The sequence below is a fragment of the Sander lucioperca genome, chromosome 22, assembly GCF_008315115.2.
Source record: "Sander lucioperca isolate FBNREF2018 chromosome 22, SLUC_FBN_1.2, whole genome shotgun sequence".
Lineage (NCBI taxonomy): Eukaryota > Metazoa > Chordata > Actinopteri > Perciformes > Percidae > Sander > Sander lucioperca.
Window position 1 is genome coordinate 24,864,026 of NC_050194.1, and position 18,732 is coordinate 24,882,757.

The following is an 18,732-nucleotide window of genomic DNA, read 5'->3' on the forward strand; positions in this document are numbered from 1 at the left end:
CAGAGCACAAATTATACAATTTGAAATAAAAAAAAAATATATATATAACTGTAAATCACGTTCTAAGAAACAATTTGTTAAAATATACAGACATACAACTGTTAATACACAGATATTTTTGTAGAGTGTGTAGAGGCTAGAAGTCGGTATGAAATCAACCTTGTTTAAAAAAAAACTGTATTTATTTGTGATCTTATGGAGAAAAACTACACTACCCACAATCCTAAGTGTAACAGCAACGTCTCTTGATTGGTGGAGATTGCTGTTACATCGAAAATGTTTACTGCAACTGCGAACGGCTAGAGCGAACTGCTACCATTGAAGTTTATGATAGTTTGTGTACACAGTCTTGTACTTTTGACTTTTTTTAGCCGTTTTCAAAATGTTCTTTTGCGCCAAATAAAATGTTTTAAGGTCACGATTCATCTCGTAGCTGGTGGCTTGGTCTCAGGCTAAAAACTCTTCATATCAGCATTTAATGAAACGTCAATGGAGATATTGAACGGGTAAAATCACTCAGGAACCAGAGCCGTTCAAAAAGTGGGCAGCGAATGTTAAGAGGCAAGTCCTTCCCCTTCCGGTGGACCACCATGGGACCTAATTTCGGAAAAAATATGTACGGTAGTGAACGGGGAGAGACTCATTATTTTTTTATCCTGTTTGAGTTGAGCCATGAATTACACATATGATGTTCGTCAATTTAAAAGATAATGCTGCAAGTCAAGAAAGTCTCAGTTTGTTGTAAAACTGTTGACGTGCAAGATGGTAAAAAAATTTAATTAGAAACTACACACTTCAAAATCACATGGGTGACGTCCCGCTGAAGCCACGGTGTCTGTGTGTGTTTCGTATCCGTAGTGTAACGTCACTCAAACGAGTAACGGATCTTGCTCGTTCTTTCTCTCCCCGGCTGATAAAAAAACGCTGGATAAAACACATCAGGTAAGGTAACGTTACGTGTGTTGTGGAACAGAGCTAAGCTAGCTAGCTAGCGAGCAAGCCGAGCATCAAGCAAGGTGACGTATTTTGTGTGAGACAAGAGATGTAGTTTACTGAGCAGTTTCACATAAAACGACAAACTGAGACTTTCTTCACTTGCAAACTTCTCTTTTAAACTGACGAACATCATATGTGTAATTCGTCTCACAAAAATACGTCACCTTGCTTGATGCATGGCTCGCTCGCTAGCTAGCTAGCTTAGCTCTGATCCTGATCCGTTGCTCACATTGACATACAAAATGGACAAACAGACCCTGTTTCTCTGGACGGAGACCAGTGAAGGATATTAGAAGCACTTTTCCGGTGATGGCTGAGCGTTACTGCGCAGCCTCCAACTGAGAGAGACGACGTAATTGTGACGTGAGCAACGTGTCTGAAAGTCTTCTGGTAGCTGTGCCAAGAGAAATCTCAATCAGAATATTGCGGAGACGGAGAGCGTAGGTATATGTAAGGAGATAACATAGGCACAGGCTAATTATTGCTAACTAAAATGCTAGTTAACATTAGTAATCATACTTAAACAGCTAATGTGAGACGAAACTGCCTGCGCGCTTCTCCTGTACTATACGTAATTCCTCTACTATGCGACAGTAAGTCGCGTGGTTATGACACAATCGTTAGCCTATTTTTATAAAAACGTCTGCTACGGAGCCATAACGTGAGATACAAGGTAATGGAGCCTTTCATACATTGTCGTGTTTCTTTAGAAATAAACAATGGACAAATAGAGTCTTTAAACGCTTCAGATGTAAAGTTATTCGCTGTCAAAGTGGCGCCAAAATGAATGGCAGTCAATGGAATGCTAACGGGAGGTGATGGCTTATTAGCATCAAAATGGCGCCATAGGAGGTTCACGGTCTGAAGAGAAGCTTACCCCCTTGGTTGCTCGTTTGAGTAACGTTACATCCCAGATATGAAACACACACACAGACACCGTAGCTTCAGCGGGACGTCACCCATGTGACTTTGAAGTGTGTAGTTTCTAATTAAGTTTTTTTACCATCTTGCACGTCGACAGTTTTACGACAAACTGAGACTTTCCTCACTTGCAAAATGATCTTTTAAACTGATGAAGATCATATGTGTAATTCATGGCTTAATTCAAACGGGATCAAAAAATAATTAGTCCCTCCCCGTTCACTACCGTACATATTTTTTCTGAAATAAAGTCCCATGGTGGTCCACGGTAGGGGAAGGACTTGGCCTCTCTACTGAGACTGTTCAAAGCTGGAGCCTGGAGGTTGTAACATGTCACTGAAACACTGAAGCTTTTCGAGCAGAAACAGGGCTCATTAGTTTTTTCTGCTTCACTGCTTTCTTCATCACTGCACCCCCACCAGCTCAGTGATCGGCGGGGCAAACACCATCAGCTCCTGGTATTTGTGGAAGAAAAAGCGCAGGCGGTTGAGGTAGCTGTCCTCCTGGTATGGAAGCTGCTTTTCAGTCAGGTACTTGGACACAACAGGCTTCACCTGGAAGAGAGACACACAAAGAAATGAATGCAGTGGGCAATAACGTAGCTTCCTGTTTGTTCCCACTTCTGAACTCTTTAACCCAGACTAAACAATAATTTCTGTGTTTCTGTGTCATAAATCAGAAATCTCCCTTTGTGCTGCAAAACAACCCAATGAATCTGCAGTTAAAAATCCATCCAGCATGGAACTGTTAATATGTGACGATTCAGGGTTCAAACGTTACCTTTAGACACATGTTATCAGACAGAAAGGGGAAGAGATGGTGCTCCACGTGGCAGTTGATAAGAGAGTGTCCAAAAATCCAGTCCAGAAAGGGGTTACGAGGCAGGTTCAGGACTCCGTGGGTCATCTGGTAGATCCTCTTTGGTCGGTTGTTCGGAGAGAACATGTGGAGGCCGATGTGCTGCCAATTACACACAGTTTTATTATGGTTAACTGTTGTGCATCCCTTTAAAAAGTTGCTCTGATCTCTTTTAAGATGACAAAAGTCTGCATCAAAAACTGCCATAAAATACTAATATTAATACTTTTACTTAAACGTCCAATATGTAATTTTCTGCCGCTAGGGGTCTCTCAATGGAAACCTATGGGTGTAAACACAGACTTTTGAGGACAATGTGAAGTTGTGTGGGATAATGGGAGTTATTGTTATGGGCAGCAGTGGCCTAAAGGTTAAAGAAACAAGCTTGTCGCCGGTTCAATCCCCAGACTGACAGGATCAAATCTGGGTGGGGAAAGTGAAAGAGCAGTGCTTGTCTCTTCCTCATTACCACCACTGAAGTGCCCTTGAGCAAGGCCCTTAATCCCAACAGGTCAGACTGTGGTTGTACTGGGCAGCGTCCAGGTATGAATGTGACAGGTCGTTGTTGCAAATGAGAATTTGTTTTCAATCGACTTACCTGGATAAATAAAGGTTAAAAAAATAAATAATACAAATTGTTATAATGGTTGAATCCCCTGTTTTCCCCATCAAGTTGTGTTAATGTTTTATCTGCGTCTTAAACGGAATATCAACAGTGAATAGCGCCGAATTACGGAGAGGGCTGGCCGTCTGACGGGGCAAAGGATCTTTGAGGCAAGGACGACAGGTAAGCCTAAGGGCTTAACTTTGGGTTGAACATTGGGGGGGGTTGAGATCTCGGGACATGTCTGCATGTATTGATAAAAGCCCAAAAACATCAAAAGTTGGTGACAAAAAATGTCCAAGGTACAAACGCGCCTGGCTTTTAAAAGGAATGGGAGATGATCTCTGATTGGTTTATTGCACGTTACGCCCAAAACACAACTATGATTAATTAAGACATTAAGTACAACTTTTTTGCACCATGCGCCTGGTGAACGGACCCTTTTTTCCGCCGTTAAATTAGCAAAATTCATGATTTCATACACGCCCTAAACGCACCTACGCCAGGCGCTTCACACCGTGCGCTTAGATCGTTAAAATAGGGCCATCAGTCTATAAATGAGACAGCAGAGAAAAGATCATCCTCAGCTAGAAGTACAGGAACACTGAGTTTAGGTGGAAAAAGATAGAACGCTTATGAAGGTAAATATGGTGCAAAAAGGGAGAGCTTGTAGAATACAATGTGAGAACTTGCACAACAAAAAATCTGAACTTGTATGTTAAAATTTGCACTTGTAAAAATTTAATTTGCACTTGTAAAAATAAAATTTGCACTAGTAAAAAATATTCACACACATGTGATCTGAATTTGAAGTCATACAAAGAAAAAAAACATGAGAGCTTGTAAAAAAAATCTGAACTTGTAAGTTGAAATTTGCACTTGTAGAAAATGTTCACACACCTGTATTCTGAATGTGAAGTTACAGAAAAAATATTCACAAATGTGTAGATTGATATTTACATGAACACAATGACAGCTGCAAACTTATAATGCAACATTTACTCGTATACTTTTTTTTTTACTCTGGTTCATTTTCCATCACAACCACAACTCAGTGATTACAACCTCTGGAATCTGTCACTGCAACTTCACATATGTGCTCTCTCGCATCACAAAGTGGCCAATCTGCGCACCTCGACTTTCACAACACTCTTGACGATACATTTGGTGCAAAACTAATTTGTACCTGTGGACTTAGGCTGTGGAGCTCTGAGCTAACAGAACGGGAAAAGCCTTCTTATATACAGTCTACGGGAAAAGCAGGGTTTCTATCGCCAGATGAGGGACAACTCTGTCTGGCTTATTTATGTAGCATGGAAACTTGGTGGAATAGCATGCTAGCGTTAGCTAACTAGCAGCCAGCCCGCTTCTAAATAAATACCTTTTAATTATCTAAACACTTTTTAACAGTCAAACTAAAACACTGGCGGTGAGCTCCACGGCCTGTAGCCGCAGACGGACCGTCATCAGTGGGGATCGACCAGCGTAGTAACACTGCTTTTGCCAGAAAGCTTCGCTGCCGACCTCGACCTGCAGTCGGAGCTCCAGCGGGACACGGAGAGCCCCACATCCGGTAGCAGCGGCTGGCTGCTAGCTTTTCCCATAGACTGTATATAAGAAGGCTTTTCCCGTTCTGTTAGCTCAGAGCTCCACAGCCTAAGTCCACAGGTACAAATTAGTTTTGCACCAAATGTATCGTCAAGAGTGTTGTGAAAGTCAAGGTGCGCAGATTGGCCACTTTGTGATGCGAGAGAGCACATATGTGAAGTTGCAGTGACAGATTCGAGAGGTTGTAATCACTGAGTTGTGGTTGTGATGGAAAATGAACCAGAGTAAAAAAAAAGTATACGAGTAAATGTTGCATTATAAGTTTGCAGCTGTCATTGTGTTCATGTAAATATCAATCTACACATTTGTGAATATTTTTTCTGTAACTTCACATTCAGAATACAGGTGTGTGAACATTTTCTACAAGTGCAAATTTCAACTTACAAGTTCAGATTTTTTTTACAAGCTCTCATGTTTTTTTTCTTTGTATGACTTCAAATTCAGATCACATGTGTGTGAATATTTTTTACAAGTGCAAATTTTATTTTTACAAGTGCAAATTAAATTTTTACAAGTGCAAATTAAATTTTTACAAGTGCAAATTAAATTTTTACAAGTGCAAATTTTAACATACAAGTTCAGATTTTTTGTTGTGCAAGTTCTCACATTGTATTCTACAAGCTCTCCCTTTTTGCACCATATTTACCTTCATAAACGCTGGCCAAAAACAGCACCAGGATCCAGGGGAGAACAGGTTTTCAGTGAACCCCCACAGAGAACAAACATTTTTCCCTTTGACTTCACATCAAGAACCTGTGTTTTCTAATCCGCCTTCAAAAACACTTTGATCAGAACAATGCACAATGAGCTGCAGTGCTGGGAAAATCATGCATGAATTGTTCCTCTTTATCCCTCGTTATCAGCTAATCCAGACTGCTGCTGCCAGAGAAGGCTGAGTATAACTCCAGCTCTCAGATCATTACATTGGCTACCTGTTCCTCACAGAATCAACTTCCAAATTATATTGCTTGTCCATAAATCATTGAACGGTTCAGATCCAAACCTCGCGTACCTCTCAGGTCGGCTGGCTGTTCCCACAGTCTAAACTAAACCCAAGCTGCCTTTAGCTTCTATGCAGCTCCAATGTATATCAAATTCACTTTTCTATGTTTTTATTCCGTGTGCATTTGATCGCTTCTTTGTTTATTTTTTGATTTACTCTTTGTAATCTGTAAAGCACATTGGGTTGCCCTTGGGTATGAAATGTGCTATATAAATACATAAATACATTTGCATGACCTTTAGTTCACCGACTGGTCTGATCTATGGGAACACAATGTTGAATTATCATTTGGTGCCAGCAGTCTTTACCAAACCTGTGAGAGATCAACACATTCCAACACAAATTTGTGTTTCCTAGAATGGCAAAATACATGTCCCGCCCTGCTCTGCCTTACTCTGCCTCTGATTGGCTCACCGTGGTATTTTTACCCTAACCATAGTCTATATCCAAGACAATGTTCCACTTCCGGGATTGCTCCGGTGCCGCCGGAAATTCCGCCAGATGTCACTCTTTTCGTCCGGATGTCCGTTACCTTCTACTTTCTTTGTGTTAGCGTTCTAACCTCCGGTGGATTTCTGAGGATTAAAGTTAACTGCTCCTCAGATCTCTGCAGGGTAAATCCAGACAGCTAGCTAGACTATCTGTCCAATCTGGGTTTTCTGTTGCACGACTAAAACTACTTTTGAACGTACACATGTTCCACCAAAACAAGTTCCTTCTGAGACTATTTTGTAGAGGTACCATACGTCCTGCGCTTAGCGCCGCCCATGAAGATTGTGACTAGAAATGCCAATAAACCAGAGCATGTTTTTCTCCCATCCTGGAATGCTGTGTCGACTAGCCAGACCTTCCTCCGCAGCACTGGGGAGGATGGTCTGGCAATGCGTGACTAAATCAACCAACGAAGCCAATCAGAGTAGGGCGTGTCATGCCTTCGCCATCCTAGGAAACGCAAATGTGCATGTCTCACAGAGCTGCTAGCATGTCTGCAGACTCTTGTTCTTGTTTGAGGATATGTCGCCACTGTACACGGCTGCAGGTACAGTATATCTCACCTGGAAAATGTTGACATGGATGTAGGGCACAGAGAACATCGCTCTGCACACAAGCATACAGAGCAGAGCGCTGAGAGGCGACAGGAACCCGGAGACATGGATCAGCAGCCAGTACTGTGAATACAGGCCCAGTGTTACCATCAGGACGGTCCTGACAACGAGAGCCAGAGAATGTCCTTTGAGATGAGCTGCAAAAACCAGAGAACCACATGGATGAGAATAAACTCACACCTCTAGAGCTGCAAAGATTAATGGATTAGTTGTCAACTATTAAAGTAATCGCCAACTATTTGGATAATCAATTAATCGGTTTGAGTCATTGTCACTGATCCCTTTTATTTCACCATTTTCTGACATTTTACAGACCAAACTAATCCATTTATCGAGAAAATAATCGACAGATTAATCAACGATGAAAATAATCCTTTGCAGCCCTAAAGCTAAACCTGCTCTGTATTTAACACACAGACATGAGAGTGATATTGATCCCTCTCTCAGAAATAAAGCAAATATATTCCCAAATTGTTGAGCTATTGCCTTGAAATCTGCTCTCTCTCTCTCTCTCTCTCTCTCTCTCTCTCTCTCCATCCCTCCGTCAGCTTCTGTCTATTATGTCTCCGTCTCCTCTCATCATCTCTCATCTCCCCCCGTCTCAACTCCACAAAAACGTTGGGGGAAAAAATCACAAAAAGAGAGAAAAACTTTGGAAAAAGTCACAAAAACGTAGAAAAAAATCCCTTAAAAAAAGGCAACAGAAACTTCGAAAATAAACCTCCAGAAGGGCGAATAAACCAAATAAACCAAAAAAAAACTTGAAAAAAGCACCCACCCCCACCCCCCCTGTAAATTATGCCTATGGTGAGGCCCCTTCACATCTGTGTGTTACACAGAAACTCGAACAGGATCAGAAGGTAAGAAATAGATCTCAACTTTAGCCAATAATTCCATATTATAATTTATCGTATTTCAATGGAATCATATCGTGATGAAATCATATATCGAGATATACAATGACGTTGTCTAAATTGATAACATACTAACTCAATTTTCTCAGAAAATCAGTTGTGAAACATTTTGAGTGAATATCATTTGAAGAACTGCAGATTTGTTTTAACAACACAAACTGTTTTTTGTGCATGCATGTGAACAAAGTCAGTACATACTGTAGCTCTAGAATTTCACTTGGAACTGTTTACCACATTATTGATGATTATTTATCTAAAATGTCATTGTTAAAAAATATTTTGTGAAAGCACCAATTGTCAACCGTACAACATCGTTGCAATATCGACATTGAAGCATTTGGTCAAGAATATCGTGATATCTGATTTTCTCCATATCGCCCCCAGCCCTAGAATTACATTTAAAGTTCAGTATTTGAGTGAAGCGTCTGTCTCTCTTTGGCCCCTTTGGCTCCTCTTACCGAGTGCAACAAGCGGAGTGATGATGGGCACGGCCAGGGGAGCTATGAACAGGTAGACGGTGCGAGGCAGGAAGGGCACCTTCCACACGCTGGAGTCGCCCAGGCCAATGACATTAGTATGAGCATGATGCATCTTAATGTGGCCGTGAACACCAGCTTGCTCTGAGAATGAACCACAGATCTGAGTGGATGAACACAAGGACAGATGGGACATGTTTATGAACATCCAAACAACAAAACTGTAACTGATGCAACACAAAAACTACCAGGAGCATAGATGTTTATATTGATGGACTTTTCTGACTTCACCCTTAACCCCTAACCCTAAAACTGAATACTGAACCTTTTTACTAGAGCTGTCCCCATAGATGGATTACGGCATGGGCAAAGTGGGCACGTGGTCTTGATAATCCGTCCCTGGCTGTCCAATTCTTAGTCATGATTTTGTCGACTATTCGAGTAGTTTAATTGACAGATCTTTAGAATCTAGAGATCCTTCACAAAGAATCATGCAAAAGCGGCACTTTAAATCTTTCTTTACTTGAGATGTGCTCATAAGTTTCTTGGAACTTAGTCATTCAGCCAGCGGCGGGGCTGGACGGGGCTAAATGCTACATCAGACCTGCTAGACGTGTCGACGTAGTTAGGTTTAGGCATGAGGAGTGGGGATTGGATAGGGTTAGGGTAAGAATAACAGGGTAAGCCAATCAGAGGCTGAATAAAGCAAAAATAAGGCGGGACACGAGGCACGTCCTGTGGCGTCGACACATCTAGCGGCTCCGATCTAGCATCTAACCTGGATATATAACCTGAAATATGAAAACGGTGTATTAATCAACCAATAGACTAAGAGGGTGCAGCCCTACCTTTTACAGAAGAAAAGGTGCTTCACAAGAGTAACATTTGTTTAAAAAAAGAAAAACCTTTTGCTTTGATAAGCAGCCAATAATAGTACATAGAACAGCAGAGGTTATGATGACATTTTGTTTTCCTAAAGAGCAACTGAATGTTCAGCAAAACATCTGAGTTCACAGGTTCAACAGTTCACTCAACACCGAGCTAATGAAATGTCATTAAACACACAGCTTTAATAACCTGGTTGTCAAACACGCCACTCAGCTTTAAATCTTACTAATGAACACTTTATATCTTGTTCTGTTTAATTTGTACAAAAAACAAAGCCTAGAAAAGACAAGTAGTGGTTTTACGAGGGGTTATGTGTCTTTCATTGACTTCCTGGAGTCTTGTCGCTGTGTGTTTGCCAGACAACCAGCTGAGCCATAAAAACCCCCGTAACACGCCCGTCTTTTGTGTGTTTGTACGGATTAAACACACGAGATAGAGCATGTTATCGAGATTATTGAGCTTTAAAGGTCCTGGTTGGAGGATTTTGTTCCCCTTTGCACACAGAGAGCCACACTGGCTGTCCCCCCCCCCCCCCCCGTCCCCTATGATTATGTTTTCAGGCTTTATGCTAAGCTAAGCTAAGCTAACTGGCTGCTGGCTTAAGCTATATTTAGAGAGCGGTATCAATCTTTTCCTCTCGGCAAGAAAGGAAATAAAGGAGTTTCTTAATAATCTTAATTTACAGAGCACTTTGCCACATCCTCGACACAATGTGTCATAAAAACATCAGGGTTAAAAATAAAAACAAAATAAAAACTATTTGGTGTATAAAAACCTTTAGGTAAGAATAAGAAAATCATTTTAAGGGGGGACACTAGAAGGCAAAACCATAATATTTACTATTTTGCTTCCATAGCATGTCTTCTTTCAGACTATTGGGGAAAAAAATCATCCAAAATACACATTTAGATGTTTATTTTACCCCTACTTTGTCTATTTGCGCCTGTAAATGTCTCCTAAATTCACCAAAAGTTAGCGTTACATATCATCATCATTTGCATATTAAAACATAAACATTTCAGAAAACTTAATACGAACCATATTCTGAGTAATGGAGTGATAAAAAGAGAGATATCAAAACCCCCTCTCTAAAAACCTTTGACTCTAATATGTCGACAAATTGAAAGACCAATTTTGAACCTTATCCAATGTTCACGTTTCTGTTCTGGAAATGTATGCACATTAGCACATATTTAATAGGATAATGCCTCGTTTAAACATTTCAGAATGCTTGTAATACAAAAAAAATATCTGTCTTAATGTCAGTAATAAACTGGGGGAGTTTCGTGGTGATATCCACGGCTTTAAATTAACACCCTCCAACCCGCCAAATGCCGGTAAAAATGCACTTTGTCGGGTAACATTTTAAAGTCACGAGACAATTTGGTCGGTGATGAAAAGCAGCAAGTAACTCTGCGTCAGTTTGAATCGGCCGGTCGCAGAAATGTTGGCAGATTGCTCAGTTTTCCGTCAGGAACTTTGGGCGGTTTTGTGTGTGTGTGTTTGGCTTGGAAACGTAATCTTATTCTGGCAACACTGCTCGTAGTACTAATCCTACATTTCCCATGAACACCATGTTGTGATGTGTCATACAACCGTTGGTTACGTGTCTAGCATGTGGTAGTAATTAAGTTATTATTTGTTGAAATTAGTAAAGAAAAGTGGCTAGTGATTGGCTAGTAAAATATAAAATGTATTAACCATGTTGGCTGGTGATTAAAAAAGTTCCTTTAAAGCCCTGGTGATATCTATTTTTTGTTCCTATTCACCCGGGGGTGTCTCCCCTTAAAAATAAATAAAAGACAGTTCAAAGGAGGTTCAATCTCAAATAAAATTGGGAAAAGCTCTTTGATAAAAGTATGTTTTAAAGGAGACCGCTGTCTCAGCTTGCTGCTACATGTGAGAAGAAGCTTCGCCTCGGTGTGTTTAACGATAGTCTTCAGTTTGTTTTCTGAACATCTCACCTCGATGAAGAAGACGGCCCAGAACTTGCCCCAGGCCTGCGAGTCGCTCAGCGACCCGTGGCTGGCCAGATGCGTCCCTTTAACCGTGATGACGCCGTGAGCCACGCCCATCAGCAGCATTCCCACTGAAAAGCTCAGGACCTGAGAGGAGCCCAGCAGCAGGAAGGCTGCAAGACACAAGACAGCAGGGACTTCAATCTGAATGCATTCATTAGTCTGTCCAGATCAGGAGTGTCAAACTCAACTTCCTTAAGGGCCACACAGGAACATGAGAAGCACATCAAGGGCTAGACATGTACAGTGTATTGCTTTTATTTAATTGAAAAAGTCAAATATCTTTGACTGTATTATTGCATGTCTCATGTAGTGTACTCACTTACACCTTGGTCAACAAAAATGTAAAAAAAAATTACAAAAAGCTTCAAAAACGTCAAATAAAGCAAAAGACATAACGTAAAAAGCATAAAAAACGTCGTAAAAAGCGTCGTAAAAAGCGTCATAAAAAACGTCATGAAAAAACGTCATAAAAAACGTCATAAAAAATGTCGTAAAAAACGTCTTAAAAAGCATCAAAAGGTGCCGTAAAAAACGTTGTAAAAAAAACATGAAAAAAACGCCGTAATAAACGCCATAAAAAAACGCCAAAAACTTGGTAAAGACTGAAAATAAACGGGCCAAAGGCGGGCCAAAATGTATTGGGAATCTAAATATATATGGGGGCTGGATCAAAATTTACGAAGGGCCGGATTTGCGCCGCGGGCATTGAGTTTGACACGTGTGGTCTAGATCAACGGAAGTATGTTTCCAGGATAAAGCCTGGACATTCAATGATCACTCTCTGTGTTGCCGTTCGCTACGGGAAACACCAACAACCTCCGAGATACCAAGCTAACGTTACACGCTGAAAATGACAAGTTTTGAAGAAAATTTGGATCGTGCAACTTGGCCTGCTTGGTTCTTTCAAGGAATGATTGTAAACATTTACAAAGAATATGTTTAGGGGATTTCCTCTCTAACTGGAACGTTTCGGGATTGCTGTGGACGAAGTACACACGGAGATATACTGGTAAGAGCTGATGAGGTTTAACCATGTATCAGCTAATTTAAATAGCTCACGTTACTGTATTGTGTCAACAACTTCATTAATATTGTATGTGACGTTTTCTTTTGCGTTGTGCAAATGTTCCACCAAAACAAGTTCCTTCCTGAGACTATTTAGCAGAGCCACCGTCGCTGTGTCCGGAGCTCAAGCTTAGATGATTGTGATTGGTTTAAAGAAATGCAAACAACCCAGAGTGTTTTTTTTTCTCCTATCCCAGAATGCATCTGTGGTGAAGCCAGACCTTACTCCACAGCGCTGTGGAGACAGAGCTGGTAATGCGAGAGTATTAAAGTGCCCATATTATGAAAAAATCACTTTTTCTGGGATTTGGGGTGTTATGTTGTGTCTCTGGTGCTTCCACACACATACAAACTTTGAAAAAAGTCCACCCATGCTGTTTAGAGTGAGATACGGTTTCTGAATGTGTCCTGCCTTCAGTCTCTGGGTGAGCTGTTCAAAATCGGCACGGCTTGTGACGTCACAAGCCGAAACGAGCAGGCTAACCGCAACCATTAGCTCGTAGCGTTAGCATGCTAACGCTATGGCTAACGCTAGCATGCTAACGCTAGCATGCTACCTCGTTCTCAATAGCAAAGCACTGCTACAACACACACAAGTTCACCATAATCTACAAAAGAACTACTTACATGTGCGCTCTCATTTAGAAGTCTCCCAGCTAATCCTGCCTTGTAACTGACCAAAGTTGTAGAAACAGCCTTTCTTTTACTGTCTATGGAGCTAGCTAGCTGACATAATCTACATCTGAGCTACTGGGCATGTGCAGTGCAATCAAAGATAGTACAGAAGAAGAAGAAGAAAAGAGGTCTCACTCTGTAGCTAAAACAGAGACCAGCTGAAAAGAGGATCTGCAGCAGTGAGAGAGAGCGGTGCAGTACAACAAAAATATGGTGTTTGTTGAAAATTAAACCATGTAAACCTATTCTGGTACAACCTTAAAATACAATTATGAACCTGAAAATGAGCATAATATGGCTGCTTTAATGAATTAATTAGAGGTATTTGACTCTTTGCCAAAGTGGGGGATCAACAGACCACACAGTGTTGTATCTGTTATCTGTGAGCAGCAGCGGTGTGACTTTCAACCATGACACACCGGAAGATCAGGTGAAAGAATGAAACTTGATCCTCCAGGTGAGTGTGTAACCATTTCATCACACGGTGACATCACCCGTACCGTTTCTATTGACTACATTCCACAATTGAAAATGTATTGTTTGGGTTCTTCTCTTACGCTTCCATCAAGACAAATAAATACTACATCATTCATTTGATACTGTTACTCGCTAAATTTCATATTCATATGACTACATTTTGCCAACCACAAACCATCTTTTTTAATATTTGTTCAACATTACATTTCATCAATTCAATATTCTGAAAACAAAAAAGCTGTTAACCCTCTGAGGACAAAAGACGCACCGGCGAGTCCAAGTGATGCTCGACAACACTCCTACTGTTAAAAAATGTAAATGTTAGAGATTTATTTACTATTTCATTCATATATTACGCTATTTTTGTGAACCCAAGACTTATGTAAACTCATTCCAAAATAATTGAGTGTAGGTATGTTTTCACAAGAGATTTGAGAAATTTCAAAAAGCAAATGTCAACAACTTTTTAGCTTTAGGGCCAAATTATCTCTTTACACATTGCTCTGGAACAAATGTGGGTCTCACTCTACAGAAAGCTGAGTTTGTTCTGAACATTTTGATATGGAACACACGGGGATCAGGTTAAATGCAAATACCCTTAAAAGGAGAATTCAAGAAGATATCTAAAAATGCCCTTAAAACCATCATTCTATGTACTATATAAGATCTTCGTAAACTGATGTGTACTGCATTGGTTATGTGGAAATGTGTTATTTGTGCAATACGTAGGCTATTGGGGTTGTGCAATATGTTAGTTGTGCAATATCTCATTGTGCAAGGGCTGTGCTACACTTATTGCGGAGAATGCAGCCGACAGGGTTGTTCAATTGGAAACTGCCACTGAAAGGAGGAGTTAATGTGCTTACTATATAGGTACCTGTCTAATGGTTATGTTTTGTGTTGCATGAGAGTATGTGTTGAGAGATGCTTATTTTCTGTATTTTGTGTTGTCTTTGTAAAGCTGCGGAACGGACAAAGTCCAAAACTAATTTCCCTTCGGGGACAATAAAGTATATCTTATCTTATCTTATTTGTTATTTAATTGCAACCCCCTGGCATAATGTATATTTGTGTTTTGTTAATTTATGTTCTGACTGCCTTTGTCTTTGAATGTTGTTTAAATAAAGACCCAAAACATAGTATCTGTTGTCTGTACTTGACTTAACTGAATATTTTTTTTGCTGTGTTTGTTTTTTCAGCTTCTGCTTCAGCGTAGCAGGTGTACCTCGTCTTCATTTGTGGTGTGGAATTGTTCTGTATTTGTCGACGTTGCCAATATGTTATGTTTGTCGACATTGTTGGGATTTGATGCCTGCTTCAGATTAAATTTCCTTCTGGATGATAAAGTGAAAGTTGAGCTGAAATTAAGCAGTTTCTGCATTGCAATTCTGAGGATTTTCTTGCTTTGTCCTGTATTCAACTCTGCCTCTGACCATATTCACAAACATTAACTTATATTATATGAACAGCTGAACTTCCTGTCAGCAAATTCAGTTGGATGATGAAATGACCTCACTCTGATCACATTAAATATGAATGAAATGCAGCACCGATGTGGATGTTTTTAACTGCAATAACTCTGCAACCCAAGCAGCCAGTGAGGCTTCTCTGGCTCGGTCTTGTAGCAGGGTTTTAGGTGACATGTTTCCTCCCTAACCCAATAAAGCAGCGCTCATATACTGCACCTCCTATTTCAAAGTGAACTATTTCGAGGGGATAAGTCACAAGCTCTCATATACCCAAAGACAGATGCCTTCTCAGGCGCACTGTGAGTAGGGCTGCACGGTATGAGAAAAATATGCGATACGCGATAGAGTTGTTAAATATCGCGATACTGATATTACTTGCAATAAATAAATAAACAGATATAAAGTGTACTCAGTTCTGCATTTCTGCTGCTTTCAGAATTCTTCTAAAATACAACAAATTGCATGTTGAATTTAAAACAAATGATAGGAAATGATTTCCAACATTCTTTTATTGAACATATTGAACATTGAATTAAATATATAACGGCATCACTAAAAAAAGTGTACTAAAATATCAGTACAAAACTGCAGGAACTGCATCAGTAGAAACTGCACTTTATAATGTAACTGTGACAGTTACATTATAAAGTGTAGTTTTCTACTGGTATTTTCTTTCAACTATCAAAAAAAATCTCAGTGTCTTTCGCGATGTGTCGCAGCCTTTTGCGATATGTATATTGCGCCAGTTGATATTGCGATGACGATAAAAAAAAACGATATACAGTATTGTGCAGCCCTAACTGTGGGACTAAAGTGAGTATTTATTAATCACCCTTATACAGTCAGGGATATACTGTATGGCTTCAAATTATAAAAGAGCAGCTGCAGTAGGACTCTGTTGAAGGGAAAACTGAAGCCGTTATCTCTGTTCTCTTCAAAGCCACCAGACTTCTCTGACAAAAACATCATTTTACCTCGCAGAACACGGGAGTTTCTGCTCTACCACTGCCTCCATCGGTTAGTTACTTACAATTTCATTTGTAAGGGGCCACGTGCAATATTACGATACAAGTACGATAGACTGATAATTAACTGGCAACAATTTTGATTATAATAATAATTTAAGCACACTTTCACTAGTTTCAGCCTCTGAAATGTGAATATTTCATGTTTCTTCTGTGACAAGAAACTGAATATTTTGTGATTTTTGATAGCTATTTTGTATACATTTGTTTCTGTTTCAGTATTTAGTGTTTATTCTTTGAGGATGAAAGACGCACCGGAACGTCCAAATGATGTTTGACAAAACTCCTGCTCAAATGAATGTGTGAGTGAATTTAAGAAGATATGTGAAAATGCCCTTAGACCTCAGAGGGTTAATGTTCAATATGTTTGTTTATGTGTGCACCAAATACCAAGGCAAGTTCCCCGTAAGTGTAACTTACTGCGGAAATAAGCGCTTTTCTGATCTGATTCGATATAGTTCAAAGTTTGCTTTACTTTAATTTAAAGTGCTCATATTATGCTCACTTCAGGTTCATAATTGTATTTAGAGGTTATATCAGAATAGGTTTACATGGTTTAATTTTTAAAAAAACACCATATTGTTGTTATACTGCACATTGCTGCAGCTCCTCTTTTCACCCTGTGTGTTGAGCTCTCTGTTTTAGCTACAGAGTGAGACATCTCACTTCTGTTCCATCTTTGTTGGGAGTCGCACATGCTCAGTAGCTAGGTAAGGACTACTAGCCAGTCAGAGGCAGAGTATGAGGGCGTGCCCTGACAGTACCTAGGTAAGGACTACTAGCCAGTCAGAAGCAGAGTATGAGGGCGTGCCATGCTAGCAGCTAGGCGAGAATTATAACGTGTTACAAAGTGACGCACGTTTGTCTCTGAAGTAAAGGCTGGACTACAATAGAGCTGGATTAGGATTGCACTGTGTTTGATAGCGTAAGGAAAGGGATAAAGCTAAAAAGCATAATATGAGCACTTTAATCACTCAGGGACATTTATTATCATCAATATGACGTAAATGTGTTTATTTTGGATCTGCTTTTTATCTCCTTGAGCCGGTTGGGTCACAGTAACTAGTCCACAAAGACATAAACAATAACTTAAAGTACAACATGTACTTTTTTAGTTTCTGTAATAACTTTATATCAGTTAGGACATTTGAACCGTTAACCCGCGTTAACTTGTTGTCCTTCCAAAATTGAAAATTAACCTTTTTCTGTCACTGTTTCCCCCCTGATGTTTTTGTTGCTTTTTCCAATGCTTTTCTTATTCATGGTCAATAAACCTAATTTATATGACATTATACCTATTTTTTTAATTTTAAACCCCCCCCAGAAATGATGAATTATTTTAACTAATAGTTAAGCTCAGAGGATGTTGAGTGGATCACAGACTGGTACCTGTCAAAGCCTATTCAGGAAATGTTTTGAAACCATTTTAAACTGTTTGTTTTTCAAATGCTATACATTTAATAAAACACCTAAAGTTCAATGAAAGTAATCATTCATTTTACCTGTGAAGCACATCCATGCATCCATGTTATTTTTGGGCAATTTGGTTAAAAAAGAAACCCATATTTCTGATATAAAAAAACAGTTACACTTTACTTGAAGGTATCTACATAAGAGTGACATGACACTGTCATGAACGTGTCATAAACATTATAAACAAGTCATAAACGTTTATGACATAACGCTTCTTTCAGTAAGTGTCATTCGGTTTTTGTCATGACAAGTTAGAGTTAGGGTTAGGGTTAAGGTTAGAGTTAGGTGTGTTCGGGTTATGGTTAGAGTTAGAGTTAGGGTTAGGTTTAGGGTTAAGGTTCATGTCATGACAGTGTCATGTGTTCATGACACTGTCATGTCACTCTTATGTAGATACCTTCAAGTAAAGTGTTACCAAAAAAACTTTGAAAATGGGTCAAATTTGACCCGAAGACAACACAATGTTTAAAGAAAAGCTGTATACGTTCCCCAGAGTGTGCACGTCAGTCTCACCTGGGGGTAGAGCGAGGAAAGCTGCTGCCAGGATGCTGCAGTCGACCCCCCTCCTCTCCCACCAGCTGCTCTCCTTTATTATCTTCTGCACCCGCCTCGTCAGCTCCATCATCAGCGACTCCTTCTCCACATCTTCCCCTCCGCTGCCTCCATTCTTCTTCCCCTCTCCCTTCATCTCGGAATCCACTTTCCTCTTGACTAACACCTCCCCCGTCCTCCCATCCTCTCCTCCTCCTCCTCCTCCTCCTCTTCTCTCCTCCCGTCCTTCCCTCCACTCCTCCGGTACATACTGCATGTCAGCTGCCGCCCGTGCTGGTAAACCGGCTCAAAACAAAGTCACCATGCGGTCTGTGTGGTCTTGCAAGGCGCCCGGTGCTTAACGCTGACTACACACTGCACTCTGAGCATACAGTCCACATCCTTATTGAGGAGAAACATTGTCAGAGGCCCAGCCCCCTTCCCTGCTGCTTCCAGAGCCTTTTTCTGCACCCTCCTCTTCTACGTCCTTGTCTCACCTACTCTGTTTCCCCTTTTTTTCCCCTGTCAGCTGACTCCTGATGCAACTCAGAAGCAGTGGAATTTTGTTATCCCCTGACCCAAAGATGTAAAAAAAAAAAGCCCTGTGATGTGATGGAAATCC

The 18,732-nt window shown here is 40.3% G+C and overlaps 1 protein-coding gene across 1 annotated transcript; it reads right to left on the reverse strand.

The window, feature by feature from the left end:
- Nucleotides 1-2,007: 2,007 nt before the first annotated feature.
- fads6 (fatty acid desaturase 6) lies at nt 2,008-18,732 on the reverse strand. Its single transcript, XM_031315797.2, has 6 exons — nt 18,093-18,732; nt 11,339-11,505; nt 8,469-8,649; nt 7,046-7,233; nt 2,698-2,877; nt 2,008-2,471 (listed from the first exon to the last, which is right to left on the reverse strand). The coding sequence occupies exons 1-6, from the start codon at nt 18,385-18,387 to the stop codon at nt 2,322-2,324; spliced, it is 1,161 nt and encodes a 386-aa protein (XP_031171657.1). The 5' UTR covers nt 18,388-18,732; the 3' UTR covers nt 2,008-2,321.